This window comes from Ammodytes marinus, assembly GCF_949987685.1.
Source record: "Ammodytes marinus genome assembly, chromosome: 5".
In the NCBI taxonomy this organism is placed as follows: domain Eukaryota; kingdom Metazoa; phylum Chordata; class Actinopteri; order Uranoscopiformes; family Ammodytidae; genus Ammodytes; species Ammodytes marinus.
In genome coordinates this window covers 18,056,029-18,075,360 of record NC_137234.1, presented here as the reverse complement: position 1 = coordinate 18,075,360, position 19,332 = coordinate 18,056,029, and the positions used below count along the sequence as shown (strand labels likewise).

General features: G+C 41.2%; 1 protein-coding gene across 1 annotated transcript in view; it reads right to left on the bottom strand.

Annotated features, from left to right (window-relative positions):
- LOC307251295 (voltage-dependent calcium channel subunit alpha-2/delta-1) overlaps positions 1-19,332 on the bottom strand; it is a 66,145-nt gene that overhangs the window by 41,913 nt on the left and 4,900 nt on the right. Inside the window, exons 2-5 of the mRNA XM_080028622.1 lie at positions 18,374-18,455; positions 17,992-18,108; positions 3,345-3,404; positions 411-446 (exon numbers count right to left, since the gene is read on the bottom strand). Of these exons, the coding sequence (XP_079884748.1) occupies positions 411-446; positions 3,345-3,404; positions 17,992-18,108; positions 18,374-18,455 (295 nt within the window). The remainder of the gene's footprint in view (positions 1-410; positions 447-3,344; positions 3,405-17,991; positions 18,109-18,373; positions 18,456-19,332) is intronic.

Below are 19,332 nucleotides of genomic sequence, written 5' to 3'. Positions count from 1 at the left end.
GAGGGTGAACAGTTGCTTCCTAATAAAGCAACAGTGTAGCCAGCTCATACATCTCATCTGTCAATTAGAGGAGAAACACAGCAGAAACCTCTTCACCTGCGTACGGGTGGGAGGAGGGATGACTGAGGGGAAGCTAGTCTGGAAGAAAAGCCTGGAGAAGGGGGATAGGATAAATAGGCAGAGACTGCAGTAATGGGCTGAAGCAATGATAGAAAAGGCCAGGATGGAAGAAAATAAGACACTAACGTGGTAATATGGGGAATAGGGAAATGGAGGAGAGAGGCAACGATGAGGAGGTGAAAGGGAGGACAAGAGAGAGAGAGAGATATGGACCTGTGTATGGAAACAGAGTTTGACCTATGTGTGGTTGCTGGGGCTAAAAGGGAAGGAAAGCAAATAGGCACACTCACATTGTCCTTTGCATTGTAGTAGGCCATTTCATCATCCTGTAAACAAAGCAACAAAGAAGCACAAATATCACTTTGCTTCAGGGTGTTGCACCAAGAAGCTTAACATTTATGTAATCGTGAAATGCTTAATTCATTCCTTAAAGGCCCCTTCTTGTGGTGGCTGTCTACTCCATTAGCCAATTCCCCAGTTTTATGTTAATGAAGAAGACACTGGTCCTCGCTTCCCATGAATGAATACTGTATGAGTTAAGTGTATGAGTGTGCTGAGTGCTCCTCTTTTTAACATCTGTCTCTGTGTGCCTACAGCTATTTGCAATGCTCCGGGGAAGCATTCCCATGACACGGAGAGGGCAATATAGTAATCCACAGCTAGGGCATATATACAACTGTCTCTGCAATTTAGTAGTGTTTTTCCCTGACTGTCGCAGCTTTACACGGCGTTATAATTGTCTGCCACTGTGGTTCTTAGAAAGCAGAGTATCTGTCAGCTGAAAGGAGGAGCATAATGTGTCATATCACAGTGTATAATGGGCAATTAACCCATTTACTAATGGAGTTGTAATCACAGCAAATTACGCTCACATACGCAAACATATTAAACCTATTCAGACAACACATACAATGTATGGCCAGTAAACCCAGACTACAAGATTGACCGTTAATGCCTGTGTCTCCCTGGGTTTTACACACATGCACTAAACATATAATAAACACACACATAAAACATACAGATATATACACTCAACAAAAATATACAGTATCTCACAAAAGTGAGTACACCCCTAACATTTCTTCAAATATTTCATTATATCTTTCCATGCGACAACACTGAATAAATGACACTTTGATACAATGTCAAGTAGTCAGTGTACAGCTTGTATAACAGTGTAAATGTACTGTCCCCTCAAAATAACTCGACACACAGCCATTAATGTCTAAACTGCTGGCAACAAAAGTGAGTACACCCCCAAGAAAAAATGTCCAAATTGGGCCCAAAGTGTCAATATTTTGTTTTGCCACCATTATTTTCTAGCACTGCCTTAACCCTCTTGGGCATGTAGTTCACTAGAGCTTCACAGGTTGCAACTGGAACCCTTTTCTACCCATTCATGACGACATCAAGGAGCTAGTGGATATTAGAGACCTTGCGCTCCTCCATCTCTCGTTTGAGGATGCCCCAAAGATGCTCAATAGGGTTTAAGACTGGAGACATGCTTGGCCAGTCCATAACCTTTACCCTCAGCTTCTTTAGCAAGCCAGTGGTCGTTCGGAGGGGTGTTTGGGGTCGTTATCATGTTGCAGTACTGCCCTGCGGCCCAGTTTATGAAGGGAGGGGATCATGCTCTGCTTCAGTATGTCACAGTACATGTTAGAATTCAATGAACTGTAGATCCCCAGTGCTGACAGCACTCATGCAGCCCCAGACCATGACACTCCAACCACCATGCTTGACTCTAGGCAAGACACACTTGTCTTTGTACTCCTCACCTGGTTGCCGCTCCACACTCTTAACACCATCTGAACCAAATAAATGTATTTTGGTCTCATCAGACCACAGGACATGGTTGCAGTAATCCATGTCCGTAGTCTGTTTGTCTTCAGCAAACTTTTTGTGGGGTTTCTTGTGCATCATCTTTAGAATAGGCTTCCTTCTGGGACAACAGCCATGCAGACCAGTATGATGCAGAGTGCGGCGTATGGTCTGAGCACTGACAGGTTGACCCCCCCACCCCTTCAAGCCCTTCAGCAATGCTGGCAGCACTCATACGTCTATTTTCCAAAGCCAACCTCTGTGTACGACGCTGACCATGTGCACTCAACCTTCGTAAACTGGGCCGCAGAGTGGTATTGCAACATGATAACGACCCCAAACACACCTCCAAGATGACCAGTGGCTTGCTAAAAAAGCTGAGGGTAAAGGTTATGGCCTGGCCAAGCATGTCTCCAGACTTAAACCCTATTGAGCATCTTTGGGCCATCCTAAAACGGGAGATGGAGGAGCGCAAGGACTCTAATATCCACCAGCTCCTTGATGTCGTCATGAATGGGTAGAAGAGGGTTCCAGTTGCAACCTGTGAAGCTCTAGTGAACTACATGCCCAAGAGGGTTAAGGTAGTGCTGGAAAATAACGGTGGCAAAACAAAATATTTACACTTTGGGCCCAATTTGTAAATTTTTTCTAAGGGGTGTACTCACTTTTGTTGCCAGCAGTTTAGACATTAATGGCTGTGTGTCGAGTTATTTTGAGGGGACAGTAAATTTACACTGTTATACAAGCTGTACACTGACTACTTTACATTGTATCAAAGTGTCATTTATTCAGTGTTGTCCCATGGAAAGATATAATGAAATATTTGAAGAAATGTGAGGGGTGTACTCACTTTTGTGAGATACTGTAAACGCAACACTTTTGTTTTTGCTCCCATTTTTCATGAGATGGACTTAAAGATCTACAATTCATTCCAGATACACAATTGTACCATTTCCCTCAAACATTGTTCACAAATCTGTCTAAATGTGTGATAGTGAGCACTTCTGCTTTGCTGAGATAATCCATCCCACCTCACAGGTGTGCCACATCAAGATGCTGATCTGACATCATGATTAGTGCACAGGTGTGCCTTAGACTGTCCACAATAAAAGGCCACCCTGAAATGTGCATTTTTTTGCTTTATTGGGGGTCTGGGGACTCAGAATTGTGTATCTGGAATGAATTTTAGATCGTTAAGTCCATCTCATGAAAAATGGGAGCAAAAACAAAAGTGTTGCGTTTATATTTTTGTTGAGTGTAGTATACGAGCTCATGTATCCTTGTAAGTGTGTGTGTGTGTGTGTGTGTGTGTGTGTGTGTGTGTGTGTGTGTGTGTGTGTGTGTGTGTGTGTGTGTGTGTGTGTGTGTGTATGTGTGTCTGCACTTTTGTGTCCCTCTGTTACCTCAAACTCGTCTTTCCACTGATGCTCCATCTGGAAGTTCTCAGCAGCTGTGGCCAGTTTCTGGGGAGTGAAAAATGACAGAGATTTAGATTGGAACCCACACAAGGTATGCCGCTTCACAGTGTCAGTCTAATTATAGAAAACCTGAGCAAAAGAGAGTACTTTAAAACATTTGGATGGATAGGATCCCAGAGACAGAGAAATTATTAGGATTTTACGTTGCAGAGCTCAAAGCTACGGTGGCGCTGAGCATTCCTTCAACAACAAAAAAAATCACAGCTAATGTAGCCGTTAGCACACTCAGGATCTCGTAATTACGAGAAAAGATCTCGTAATTACGAGATCCTTATCCTGAGTGTGCTAACGGCTACATTAGCATTTGGTTAAATGATATGCAGTTTGTTCAATATGAGCCACCGGAGCCACCGTACTGTGTTGCCTCATCCAATCAGAATAGTTCACTTTTACCTCCTGTTTGTTACTGTATCGGAGCGCAGTTTTATTGAATGCTTTGATTAAATGCAGTCGTTTAAACTCGGTGTGATCCTTAACTCATACAAACACATAAGAACTTATACAAGGAGGGCATGACAATGAGTATAGCCATGTCAACTTTGTGCAGATATGCAGTCACTGGGACTGTTCAGGAGAAAAGCCCAGTCGGACCTCAGCAGCTGATCACGGGCGTAAAGCCGAAAGTCTGTCCATCAGTATAGGCTATACCCGGTGCGATCGCTGATGAATGAACAGTCAAAACATATTTAAAATAATTGTATTGATTATGGGGCCCATTGTAGTCCGGAAACCAAGGCAATTGCCTATGTTTGCCTATGGCTAGGTTCACCTCATCTGCACACAAACACACAGACACACACTATAAGTCTGGCACGACACCGGAACCGCAACCACTAAATTGCTAAATCAACATTTAGGCCATTATTCTCATAGGCCTACTTGATATCCTGGTCATGGATTGTGTGTAAAAATAGAGTAAAGTGTGCTTTTAGGGCAGGAATAAAAGACGATAAGGTCGGACAGAGTCGTTGCCGTCTTGCAGCCAGCCAACCATCGTTATTGATGATTGAGAGGGGCGATCCTTATCTCGTAATTACGAGATCCTTATCTCGTAATTACGAGATCTTTTCTCGTAATTGCGAGATCCTGAGTGTGCTAACGGCTACATTAGCTGTGAAACTTTTTTTTATTTGGTGAATGCTCAGCGCCACCGTACAAAGCACAGGGCTACCCTGGTCTTACAGCGTTGTCCGCTAAAGGCCACTCAACAGTGTCATACTGTGAGAATGAAAAGGTTGTACTGTAGGAGAGTAGTGTGTGTGTGTGTGTGTGTGTGTGTGTGAAGAGCATAGAAGAGAGAGATAAAGATAAATGGAGGGGGGTCCGCAGTGTATGAAATGGCAGATCACTGAATAAAGTCAAGTGCAAATGGATTATCAACTGAGAGGCTGTCAATCAAATTGGACACTACTTGATAACCAGGGGATATAGATGTTATTAACCTCACCTTTACTCAACACCTCTCCCTGATGTGAACACACTCTCATACTGAGAAGTGATTGATATAAACTAAAGCACATATTGATTACTCTGGGGGGAAAAATTGCCTTAACGGCTCTTAAAACATCCAAGGATGTATCAATTTATTACAGAAATAACATGAGTTTGAGGTGGGATTGCATGATTGGTCAGTGTATTCCAATTGCAGAATATATTTGATTCTTTAAAAGGAAAAATACCTACAAGCTGACTAGGGCTATAACGATATAAAAACTCACGATTCGATTTGTATCACGATTTTTGACCCACACTTCGATACATACAACGATTTTTTAAATTTGAAAAGCATTTTATTTGAATAACATTTATAATACCATTTAACTTAATTTAACATTTAATAACAGATAACCTGAACAGATTTGAACACAAAGAACAATATACGCAACATATCGCGATTCTCGGTTCGATACACATATCGTTACAGCCCTACAACGTTGTAATTTATCTAGTGAAATATCTCCTCAGGGATCCATATCAAATATTTGGTGATTTTTCATCACATACCATCATCAGGTCAACATTTCAGTTTGTCTCTTACTTTGGTTTATGACAAAATACCCGTCAGTATTTGTTCTTCTGAAAGATAATTGATATGGCAGGAAGTTCTTGAACGTAATGTGTCTTTTTAGTTCCATAGCAATGGTCAATTATCCTTAACAGCTGTCTTTAATCAAGCCACTTGACAGTACTGTGTAATTAATCTAGTTATAAAAAGTTGAAAATTTACCGTTGGGTCAGAAAACTAAAACTCGTTTAAGTATTTTTTTTATAAGTTTTTGTCTGTAAACTTCAGAGCTTAAAATGAATGTCAAACCACACTGTCATGTATCCTTGTAACTGGCTAAACACAACCCCAAACAAGCTTACTAATTAGGACAAGGCAAGTGTTGCATTTACTTGAACTTTGAAAGTCAAAGCGCCTTGCATAGTGAGCACAAGATTATCTACTTCATACAGAGCACAAGTCAGACTTCATTTTGAAAGTAAATATAACATTATCTCTCTTCCTGAACGAGATTTTATTCAGTGTGAAATGGGTAAGGGGTTTGAATAGAATAACAATACGATCCAAAGGCGGACAGCAGGCAGAGAAACAAATGGAAACTGACACTATTCCACAAGACTGTGTGTATATGTTCACCTGGGAAAAACCCACACAGATCAAAACCTGAGCCTGGCACCGGTCTGCCCTTCTGTCACTGTACAGACTAATGACAAACCCGTTGAGCAAAGGATTGCACTCAAATAAACCCTCCTGTCTGACACACTGACTTCCTTCCTTCACAACATTGAGGTTGAATGGCCTTATAGTAACTTCGCTGAGGAATGTCTTTTGAATTAATTTTGATTTCATTGGAAAAGTCGGACATGATGAAGGTAAACTGTTTTATATTTTAAAGTTGAATTCCCTTACAATATTCATCAGTTGGACTTTGCAAATATATAACATCTGGTATGTCAGATCTGTGCATGAGCAATAGCTGGTTGAGATGCTAATAGTACTTGTCATTATGTGCTTTAACTGAGTGTGTGTCTGTGTGTGTGTGTCTATTGCTGTCTGCCATAGTTCCATTCTTGATCCACAGTCCCATCCCTTTGGCCTCCAGTGCCGGGCTCTGTTCCAGACCGTTCTCTACCTCCTCTGCACTGGCTGTCAGCAGCTGAATATAAACCCCACTGGACCATAAACACACACACACACACACCACCACAAATGAACAAGCATGACATTATTACGCACCATGTTCACCATGTACAAAAATAACAAGTTCTATCACTAGCTGTACTAAAATATGTTTTAATTTGTCAGACACTGAGAGTGATGAGACTATTTTGTTGACATCTTGTGGAGATTTACATCTGAATCAATAGCTCGAACTGTTACAGTATATACCAACTTTATGAAGTAATGGAAACTTGTCCTATATACCAAACAATATATTGTTATCCACTCTTAGTATCTCCACAATTTTTTTTACCATGGTGCCATTCCATTTGAAATCATGTGCCAGCTGCTCTGTGACAAGATTTAACTCACTCACTTTAAAACAAGTATTCCTATAAAACTGTGTTATCCAGTGTTTTACTGTATTCAGAGCAAATTTAACAAAATAATACATGGGAGGAAAACACAGGCAAAACTGGGCGGACGTATAAAACCCTATTGATTTTGACCCCTCACTCCTCAATCACAAATACAACCAAGGTTTGTATTCCTATTTGTACAACACAATCGTGGTTGTTCAAAACTCATAGAAAAAAAACATTTAGACTGTAATTATGGGCCACCGTATAGCAACAGTTCATATTGTCATGAAAAAGCCAAGTGCAGGAGGTTGTGTCATTAGGTTAATGTCACCTAGAGTCAATGTGACATTAAATCATGTTAATGTCACACTACTGAGCTAACTAAGTTGTATTATTTATGCATGAATCAAGACCATTTCTCAAAATGTATTGAATTTGCCAAATGCAAATGCATGCAGGACCACACACATACACAGGTTCGTGAAAATATGGATCAATTAAAGACGTCTCCTTTGTGTTGCATGTGATGTGATACATGGGAATAAGTGGAGAATATAGGACCACAACATTTTGTGTCAATATACCCTTCTTCCTCACACACTCACTGTGTATGAACATGCACATGCAAATCCGCACATACACACATGTGCAACTCCTGAGAGAGCATACCGACGGGGTTGTTAAAAATTCATGACAGGGCTTTTGACGAGGCTCCTCTCCCTCGAGATATGGGGGAGGGCGAGGTGGGTTGTGTGAGCAACCAAAACCTAATTACCCTTCCCCCTTTTCTCTCTTTTTCTCCGTATCTCTCTCTAACTCTCTCTTTTGTAAAACATGTGTAACACAGAGAGGTTATCTGGCAACAAACAGCCAGCAACATCACAGTTAAATCCGCTCTTGATTTGATGAGACCGCTCCCTGAGTGACAGCTAACCTCTTTAAACTGGCATAACAGTTAATTACAGAGATGCTGCCATTTGCGGCCTCTACCAATTGATTAGACGCCAGCGTTGCAATGGTGAAACGCACAAATTTTGCACCACAACGGTTCAGTTAATGGGAGTGCATAACATACTCCCTGTAGTGTGCTCGATATAACTGCTCATTAGTCTCCCTCTCACTTATTGTAGTATAGATACCCCAACTCCACACCATAATGAGTCCACTCTGTCACTGGAGGACCCCTAGAGAGCTGAGGAGAGCCACCAACTCCCATGCAGCCTTAATGGGGGAAGAAGATGAAGCACATAGACTTGGAGCCAATACTTTGGGTGAAAGGAGGTGGATAGGTTTAAAACGAGGTGTTATCATGAGAAACATGAGCGCAGAGGAGACAGACATTGATAAGAATCATGAAATCTAATATAGGGGCAAAAACCTCCAGTACTTTCTGCAGGCGTCATTGCTGATACATGTTGGATGCATCTAGTTCGACATTTTAATGTCCAAATGATGACCACAACAACTGCTGTAACAATCAATATTCCAAAAGTCAAATAGGCCACATAATATAAAAATTCACATTTCATGCACCTTCCACTGTTCATTCACAAGTAATGCATGAGATCATTACACTGCGGCTTTGGTGTGCACAGAAATGTTTGCAGCTGGCCTGAGTGTTGGATGACCGCAGAGTCTTACCTGCGAGCCCCACAGAGAGTTATTCCTGCCCTGCTCTCACCCGTCTTAGTTGTCATTCTGCCAGGGAAGTCCAGCAGCCCACCATGCATTTAGTGAGAAAGCAGAGCACAGCTTAAAGGAGACAGGGAAGATGAGACAGGCTCTGCTAAACCTCACAGAGTCTCCCAGGCTTTCTGTGTGTGTGTGTGTGTGTGTGTGTGTGTGTGTGTGTGTGTGTGTGTGTGTGTGTGTGTGTGTGTGTGTGTGTGTGTGTGTGTGATTGTGTGCACAGGCTCCACACGCCTGAAATCAATGGGCCATTCAGAGCACACTACCTTCTCCTCCACAAGACAACAAAGCAATACTCACAAGGGTGGTGACAGTCTAAAAGATCATTCACACCCACATTCAGTCTTATCTTCCTTTTGCTCCACATTCATGAACAACACTGGTAACATATTCTCCATAATGAGGCCCAACTCAAAGGAATTACTAAGTGAAAAAAATAGGGGAGATGTGAACGGTCGATATAACAAGCAGACAAGAAAGGGAGAGTAAGATACATTAATTATGAGCAGATGGATTAACGGGAAGTCCAAATAGAGTAACAATACTCAGATTCTAAATGATCACAGTGTTCGTATTTCTCATTAAAGCTCAGCTCATGAGAGTGAACATTGGGATGATGAAGAGAGATCTAAGGGTGGCTGGAGGTTGTTCTGTAAAAAAAGGATGGAAGCTTTGTAAAGCAATTAGGTGTTTCCAAAATGTCTAATAAATACATTGGGTCAGTGAGTGTGTGCATGTGTGTGTGTGTGTGTGTGTGTGTGTGTGTGTGAGTGTGCACGTGTGAGTGTGTGTGAGTATGCACTTTTGTGTAACGTGTACGTAAGTAAGATAAGTAAGATGAGGAGGGAGCATGACAAGAGAGAGAGAGAGAGAGAGTGAGAGAGAGATACTGTACATATGTCAACATATGTAAAGAAAGGCTGATTTCAAATTCCAGTTCAACAGAAAACTTTGGCAAAAAGGTCAGGATCTGAACACATGAAAAGATACAGTACAGTACAGACTGCAGCAGAAGGCGAGGGATGCGAGGATCTAAGGGGGGAATGAGGTGAGATGACTAAAGGGAGCAAGAGAGAGCGAGACAGAGGGAAAAGAGCGGAGATATGTGCAGCTGTGAGAGCCCAGGGGAGTGCCGTGCTGCTCCACATGGCTTCTCTCAGAGGCCAGACCTCCTCCGATGGGAACAGTAAATCTACGGCTGTTCCCCGTCGCATTCTCTCTCTCTCTCTCTCTCTCTCTCTCTCTCTCTCTCTCTCTCTCTCTCTTTGGCTGTTTTTGCTCTCATCACATGTATCACAAAGATTTGTATCTGTCCACTTGAGGGAATTGATAGGGTGTCACCTGATCAGATTTCACCAGGGAAACGGCTGGATTTCTGTTCAACACAAACTTTGAGTCATTTAAATTATTCAAAAGTAAAACAAAATAATGAACTAGAGGAACGTCTTTCTATAAGGTGCTATTTATGAGCGGTTTAAACACTGTAAAAAATGGGTTTATCAAAGGTTAATAAGTCATTTACTAATTGTTTTATGTTTCAGTTATCCTTTAATAGGAACACATTGGGATTTGCCAGGTCGTGAAAACATATTTTGGCTGCTGTTTATCGTCCATGCTCTTTGGTAATAATACAATTATAAATGATTGTGCTCTTTCATCCAAAGGTTTGGCTAAAATCAACAGAAACTAAAAGTTCCTCGTAGCTACTTTCAAGTGAAGGGTTTTAATCATCACCTCTGCAGTTGTTAACTTAAGGCAACTGTTAATCAAGAAAATATTTTGTATTCATTTCTAACCTGATCTATACAGTCTAAAGGGAATTTTCACAACCTGCAAGCCAGAAGTCGTTGTAAATGATGTATGACCACCCCCTTAAAGTTTAATAGATGATTCATTAATCATTATTAAAGCTCCTCTGGGTTCCTTGGGAAATGGTGTCAAGAAAAAATTAAAGACAAATGTGAAACAATAAAATACGAGTGGAAACATTACCAAAACAGCTGCCACTGTCTGTAATACACATATATTTTTTTAAATAAATAAAGTATACAACGGTAATATCAGAAAGCACCAAAGTTCACGAGAATTTTTGTTGAGAAACACTATCTCAAACTGGTTTAATGGAGAGGCTAAACAATATCTTATCATCCTGATTACTGTAATTATATAACAATGTATCACAATGTTGATTTTGAATAAATACTACAGGTCAATTTCAATTAGTGTTGAGAATGATTAGATATAATAAAACAGCTTCATCACTTGAATCAACGGTTGTGACGGTCTCCACATCTCCAGTATTCAAATGTAACCACATGTGTGCTGTTATCTGCAAGCGCAAATGTGGAATTCTTCTTAATGAATAAATTGGACACTTGTCCCCGGTGTACCATACGTCTAGTTAGAATTCCCCATCTGCACTGCTCCTCCCCACTCCCTCACTCGTTTTGATTATCAAACACATACACACACACATGAATGAGAGCACACTGACAGAGACACATGCAGACACCTCTTGTCTGCTTAATATGATCAGCACAGAGTGAAGATGGGAGGTTGAATAACATCTGCTCCGGAGACTGGAATATCTCTGATTATATCATAGCCTCCATTCATTACTGTGTTACATTGGTGCACAAACATACACACATGAGAACATTATAATGTCACATCTTTTACTCATTATTATAACATTGTGACAGCAGTCGACAGATTAATAAAACTCCAGGCTCATCGGTAGTTACCAGATCCTAGATATAGGCAGGAGCATGACCATTGACTTGCCCTTCACTGACCAATGAAGTATTGGTGTGATGTGGTCGCTTCTTTGCCAAGTAGTTAAAAGTGTGGCAATGGCATTTTGTGTAAGTTACAGGATGTTTCTGCTTAGACCAGAATGAACTACATTGCAATAGTCAATTCTAGAACTTTTCTAAATCTGCGAGGAATAACCTGATCGTGGTTAAATATCTTAGTTGGACAAAACAGAAATGCACGGCTTCAGTCACCCCAGCATGAAACAAATGATGCCTTATCTAAAACCTCACCGAGAGCACACCATGAATCGAGATCCTTGTATATGACCTACATGCTATAAAAGCTGACACTATACAGGTTTAACAGAAGCAAGAAGAAAGATACATATATGTTTAGCACAAGTGCAACAATTGTAAATAATAGTTATTGAATAAAATGACTTCATGTCCTATTTTAATACACAGGTGAATGCATCCAATAAAATGTTCGTAGTTCATAAATGACAGCTTGATTGAGGGCCATCATTCCAATGTTTCTATAATGAACTTTACTCGCATGCCAGTTATCATGATGTCATCATTGCAAAAGGAAGATATTCTATGTAATTTTGAAAGTACAAACTTTAACATACACAGATACTGTGGGTACTCGCTCTCTCTCTCTCACACTCACAGACAGACAGACACACACACACACACACACACACACCCACCCACCCACCCACGCACGCACGCACGCACGCACGCACGCACGCACGCACGCACGCACGCACACACACACACACACACACACACACACACACACACACACACACACACACACACTACCGAGCCATCTGTGTCCGGTAGAGTTTTAGTGATGTTGGTTGAGGTATTACTCTAAGTAATGTTGCAGACTGGATTATTAGTCACTGGATAGAGCCCTTCACCTCAGGAGAAGAGAGGAAATTGCACAAACACACATACACACACACACACACACACACACACACAAACACACACACAAACACACATGCACAATCACTTCATGTACTGTATATTGTCAAACAAACAAAAGCAAACAACTGCAGCACACAACTGTCTGCTGGTTGTTAGAGGGCTGTGGACAATACATTCATGTGCAATCATGTGTGGATGTCTGTTTTATTATATTTATGTTAGTTTGCCTTTTGCCTTAACAATTCTGCAGCATCCATACATAAGTTATTTTTTTAATTACAGTGCACACAGACAGCAAAACAAAGAGAGAACAGGCTTGGGATGGGGGAGGGAGAAATAATTGGATCCAGCCTGGGGAGCATCACACACTTTCCTATGTGGTCAGCTATACTTATGACAACCATGTTCAGAGTCAATTGTCTGTGATTCTCTTTATCTCTCCCTGGCTGTCTCTCTTTTTCTATCTTAGCCTGTTTCTCTGTAAGTGGTAAGTAGGTTTTGACTCGAACCTTCATAGCCCAATACTCTGATAGGGCAACAATAACATCTATTGTATGTCAATGCACTGTGTAGCTATGCACTGTCTACTCTCCCAGCACTGCCTATTCATGACATGTTTCTTGCTTAACAATGGCAACTTTGGTCATACAGTATAAAAACTAGAATTTAGGCAATAGGTCCCAGATCAAAAAGGACAGTACACCAGCCACTACACTATGAACCATTCTACCTGTTTGGCCCACCCACCTCATCGTTGTCACTTTAGCATGAAGCTACGTTAGCCTAGTTTACCATAGCGTAGGCAGCAGTATTGTTAATGGTAACTTGGTCAGGAAGTGCACTCAGAGAGGAAAAAGGGTAAGCTGCTTAAGCCACAATAGCCACTTGTCCCAGATGGTATGAGTGTTTGTGTGTAAGCATGTATACATATATAGAACAAACAACTGACAGATGTGGAACCTTTTTATAGCTAAATCTCAATTGTTAATATCATTATTTAAACCTGAGGTAAGCTCAGCTGCTGCTCACCTGGTCAACACTTAACAATGTAATCTTATTGACTTAGCTCTTGCAGACTTATTGCATGGTGTTGTATTTTGTTTAACTTGGATAAAGTCACTTGCTTTATACTAAAAATGCCCACTGACAGCTGATTTAGACAACATAGAATCACCTGCCGTCAATACTTTACTTCGTGCATTAACAATCACAACACAATAACTTTTTTATCAAAGATTTAAAAAGTTAAAATGATATCTCTACCGTGTTTCCCTCTGTTTCCTGTTAAGATCAAACCCCATTGTGCAATCTTTGATAAAGCATTCTCTCCTAACAGTTTGCAGCCAAATTCTCATTAATATTGCATGTTTGCACTCTGCCACACGAAACATGAGTCGACACACACATTGACACACACTTGTTTTACACGTAAACCGTGGCCTTTCGAAGGTCACCCATTCATGCAGAGTTAGAGATCAGAGATGAAAAGACAGAGAAAGAGAGAGAGAGAGAGAGAGAGAGAGAGAGAGAAAGAGATTGACAGTAATTTATCTGTAATGCTTTGGCAATACTGTTTTCTACAATTTGCTAATTAAGCTTTTTGAATTGCATTGATTTGTGAGAGAGAGAGAGAAGAGAGAGAGAGAGAGAGAGAGAGAGAGAGAGAGAGAGAGAGAGAGAGAGAGAGAAAGAAAGAAAGAAAGAGAGAGAAAGAGAGAGAGACTTACGGAAAACAAAAGTTTTAAAGTAGATGACAACTAAGTGAAAGTGGCTCAAGTGCCTTGGGCTATATCTCTAATCATGTTGACAACACTCACACCCAGCCTTATATCCAAGGCACTGAACAACTCCCAACTGCAAATTAGGAATCTCTTCTGTATTCTGTCTGATAGCCCTTACAACCAAAGCCATTCATTTAAAGTGGCTACGAGGAACTTTGGTGGCTGGCGGCCCCTTTGGACAAAAGCGGTAGTATTTTTACGACGCCAGCTGTTGTAAAGCTATTTTCTAGCGCGTGCTGGCCGGTGTGAGTGTCAAATGGTTAGGACGCAATATAGTGCATGTCTGTGTTGAAACTTTAAGTGTGAGGGCACGGAATCTTTTCAGCTCTGTGAGAGTGGTTAGTTACACTGCATCAACTAATGCCAGTCAGTGCCACACACACCTGATTGTAATGAGTTGATGCAGTGTCACTAACCACTCTCACAGAGCTGAACGATTCCGTACACTGTCCTCACAGAAAGCGAATGAACGAGAGACGGCAGTATGGATCACAATGAGGTAATGTTTTTATGTTCTTGTAAATAATGACTATTTCAGATGAATAATGGTCATCTGATGATGATGAAGCAAAGTAAACTTTGTTTTAGTACCGTTCATTTACTTAGGAGTAAACATTGCAGGACTAGTTCACTCCCGTTAAATAAATAAAAACTATATAAAAACTGCTTTCTTTGCACTGATGGACTCGTTTGCTGTAAATGTAATTTATGATTATCAGAGGAAAAATTAGGCTGTTTTAAAGATATTTAAAAGTTCCTCGTAGCCACTTTAACCGAGAAGAATGGTCAGCAAAACTCAGCCCTAAGCACAGCTTCAAATTATTTTTGGACAGTGCATGAATGTAAGCTTAGATTTAAGGTTGTGTTATACTCACTTCTACCCCTGCTAACAGTATTCCAAATACTCAAAACGATACATCCAAAATAGCCAACCTCTTACAAGCTCAAAGCAAATATTTGTTCCTCTCCCTGTGCCATCATGTGCAGCCGTCTTCCTTTACTCCGTCTATATGTCCATCACTGCATGCATCCGTCATGTTCATGCATGTGCGCTTCTTCCACACCATCCATTTATCTCCCCATCCATACACCTCACAACAGACAATTAAATATCAGTATGTCTTTAGGTTTCTTGTAGGAGAGGTTTAGACACACATATGCAATAAAGAGTGAGAAGTGATCGGTGTCCGGAGGCTGGATGGACTGTCAGCATCTGAAGCCCACCCACCACCTACCACCTACTGTAAACACACACCAAAACACACACAGACACACACACACAGACACACACACACACACACACACACACACACACACACACACACACACACACACACGCCCCTGACCCTCCAACCAACTCTCTCCTCTATCACTTCCAATGTTCTCCTCGCTGCTTACGGCACCAGCACTCGGAAAAATGATAAGGACACCAGGGTGTTTACTTAACATATACAAGACAGATACTTGGAAGGAGATATGTTTCTAAACATTCATAAATACTCTCTTTCCATTACTAATAAGACAACAATGGTGATGCCTTATAAAGTCAGAGTGAGAGGTACTGAGATCTCCCTCTGAATGTATACAAAACAGTAGGCTACTGTGTGACCCACTTCTACATAGAAAAGGGGGGCTTCCCCATGTACAATGCTCTTATTATCACTTACTGTAATGCTTCAGAAAAAAGATCTCAGTCCTTGCCTTCTACTCTTTTGTGTGCATGCTTCATCAGCTGTTGGTATTGCAATTACAAACTAATATCCATCATCCATGAATTCACACAACTAATAAATCGGTTCTATACTTACTGCTATATTAGTTTGCTATTAGAAAATGACCATAACATAATAGATTGTGACCATGTTAAAGGTCTCCCGAATTGTGAACGTTGTTGACAGATTTGAACTTATTCTTCATATTTATTTCCTTCACAGGAAGCTTATGGAGAATGACCAGGTGTCCTGTTACTGGAATGTTTGTAATGAGACTTCCTCATTTTACTAGCCTGGCATTCCCAGACCTGCCACTAGGCGCTGGCAAATTAAATTTGCTGCGCGTGTTGGTCTGGAGACGCTCCGTTGAAGCTTATCAAGACTACCAGAAATCTGGTATAACGTTTCAATTGGTTCTATCTAATATGGGCGCGCCAGAGCCCTTTATATGGTGCTCTGGGGAGGACGTAACCGGATGACGACAGTGACGTGCATGCGACGTCGAAGCTGTGATAGTAAACATCAAAGATGGCTGCGGATATGTTGTGTGAGTTTGAGACTGCTTTGGCCTCGACCCTTAACGAATTGGAAGACGGGACTCATAGCTTTCACTAGCAAGTAAGTGGAATGTTCTGTTTTGCCGACCGACAACGGCAAACGTTTAATTGAACAGTTTAACAGCTGTTCGCTAAACGAACGGGGCTTACGTCACTTGTGCATCGCTCTGATTGGTTGTAGTGCTATCCAACTGCGTGCAGTGGCATTTGAAATGCACGAGTAGGAGCCGCCCCTAGAGTTGGAAATTACTATTGATCGTCGCCAGACCCTCTATCGTTCAAGATATCAGGGTCAGGATTTCCAGGCTATCATTTTACAAGATTATTTCAACTACACTCACTGTTATCACACTTGAAAATCTAGACAAATTGTTAAATAAAACGCCAGGTGGTGGTGTAACTGCAACATGATGCTTGCTTTTTGGGCATTAACTTGTGAATCAGCTCATCTATTATCATAATTCAATGTAAACATAAGTATATTATCATGTAACAACTCATTTTCCATTTACAACTATGATTCAACTTGGCATATGGAGAATTAATCATTTATCCACAACATGTTGGTAAATCCTGTTAGGTTTGTTAATGGAAGAGCTTGAAAGATCATTATATCCAAAATATATTCAACTCAACTTCATTCAATGTATCTACTGTAGATATAGCGATGATTAGTCCAAATGGGTGGTACAGTTTAGCCTGGCTCCGGCCGCCTACCTACTTCCGCTCAAATTTAATTTTCACTTCAGTAGTCAGTCTGGGTCTGCGGTGTATTCATGGGTTCCTGACTGTTCGAACATATTTCTGCCGGTTGTGCGCTAGTTTCAGGTACAGGAAGACAATGGATAAGGATACGAGAGAAGGTATTCAGTCTGTTGTGGCAACGCTGCCGAATATCGACAAATTAAAGCCGGGGCAACAACAAGCTTTGCTGAGTTTTGTTGGTTTCCGGCCGGTCCCGGCGCAAGACATACGTCACGACCAAACGCTATGCGATTGGTTATGGCAGATCCGGAGTGGCACTGGGCAGATCCAATCTTTTTAAACCTCAACAGACACCCACCTCCAAGTGAGTGAACATTTGTCAATTGAGCAGTTCTAGACCTTCTGTACAAATGAAATGAAGTACGATGGTCTGGTAGAACCAGTACAGTTGCCTTTCAAATGCAAAATATGAAAAGACAAAAAAAACAGCACTATACAGTTTGAATAGTAAAGGAGAAGTAAGTGATATTGTCCTTTTAGCTAACTTCCCGTCAGTGACTGCAGTTAGCAGTCCCCTCCCTCGTCCCTACATCACCACCACATGAACACACAGCCCTCTTCGTCAGATAGTGCTGCGATGGAGAGCAGCGAGTCATTGTTTACGGGCACAGAGACCCGCCTCTGTATAGCTCTCTGTCTCCTGATTGGATAAAAACATGGTTCTTCACTCATACACTTGGTTTATGAACTGTATCATCAGATCTACAATGTCTTAACAAACAACAGATGCAAAACTTAGTTTCCCAGTAAGTGTCACTTAGGATCTCGTCCTGTACAACTTGATATATATATAACATAATATTGTAAAAGTGTTGGCTGGTTTTTTGAAGTGGTCTGAGTCTCACCTCCAAGGCAGCAGACCTTTTCACCAGCAGCTGTTCAATTTTTCTTGCTGCCCTGGCCACCAGCTCCTCTGCATCGTTTTGCTCCACAGTGAACAGGTTTTGGTTCCTCAGAAAAATCTGGACAAAAACAAAGAGTAGTGAATGTGTAACAAATCCGCACATAATTATTGTTATTGTAAGTAAATATTTGTGTCCAATTGATTTGAAAGGTCTACATCATTTAGGAACCATACAAGAACTGAACAGAATATAACTTTTAAACAATAAATAACGCAACTTATTTGATGCATTGATGTATGATATTTAGGGGGTCCATAGTAGTGGCAAATTAAGATTACGTCCTCTCTGTATGCATTTGTGTGTAGTGTGTGGGTGTTTATACCTGAGTGAGGCTCTTTCCAGCTGTGGCGGTGTCTGCCAGGGTGACAAGCTCTTTCTGCATCTGATCAACCCATTCTTTAATCCTGTTGGACAGAGCAATGCACACAAACCAATCGTGTTACCCAGATGTAACCAGTTTGGAAGAGCCAACACATACATTTCACAGTGCAATTAAACTGTCAAAGAACTTATCTTACATCCATCATCGAACAAGATCATCTAGACACACACAGCGTAAAAGCAAACAAGACCAAAGAGAATTGCTCCGATAGGTCAAGCAAAATGTCAACCAATCACCGCGGGGAACAAATACAAAGTCACCCAATCAAACGTGTGTCGCTGGGTGGCAACCAATACGATTACTTTCTAAGAGTTCAAACATGAAGTCACCCAATCAGATAAGTGTCAGACAGTTTTGTGACTGGTGACAGTGATGTGAGTGGACAGGCGAGAGGTGGGAGGTGGCCAGGACCGACGTGCTCCTCTGAACATCAAAGAGGTCTGGCCTGCTGGTGCCACAAACTGGATTATACCTTCCCTCTCATCCTTCTCCAATCATCTTGTCAAATCACAATAAGCACACAGTATGCATTATAAACTACTGCCAAAGGATATCACTCCCTGCCTTCTGAACACAGTGGGTAACGATAGAGATAGACAAGATAAGAATGACAACGGCAAAAGACATTATGCATTAAGGGACACAGTGACTTGTTAGAATGATGGAGTAATCTTGAGGCGTATACCTGGTAGGAAAAACTTGCAGGAAGAAAACTACTTGTGTGCATGTGCATGCATTAATTCACCATATGCTGACATACATGCACATCCATACAGATGCACACTGAGACAGTGCTATTGATATTGTGTGAGAATGACAACAGGTTGGGATGGGATACATATGCTGTCTCATTGCCATGCATTCACGCGCTCAACACAGACTCAGCTGTTATCCTCCGG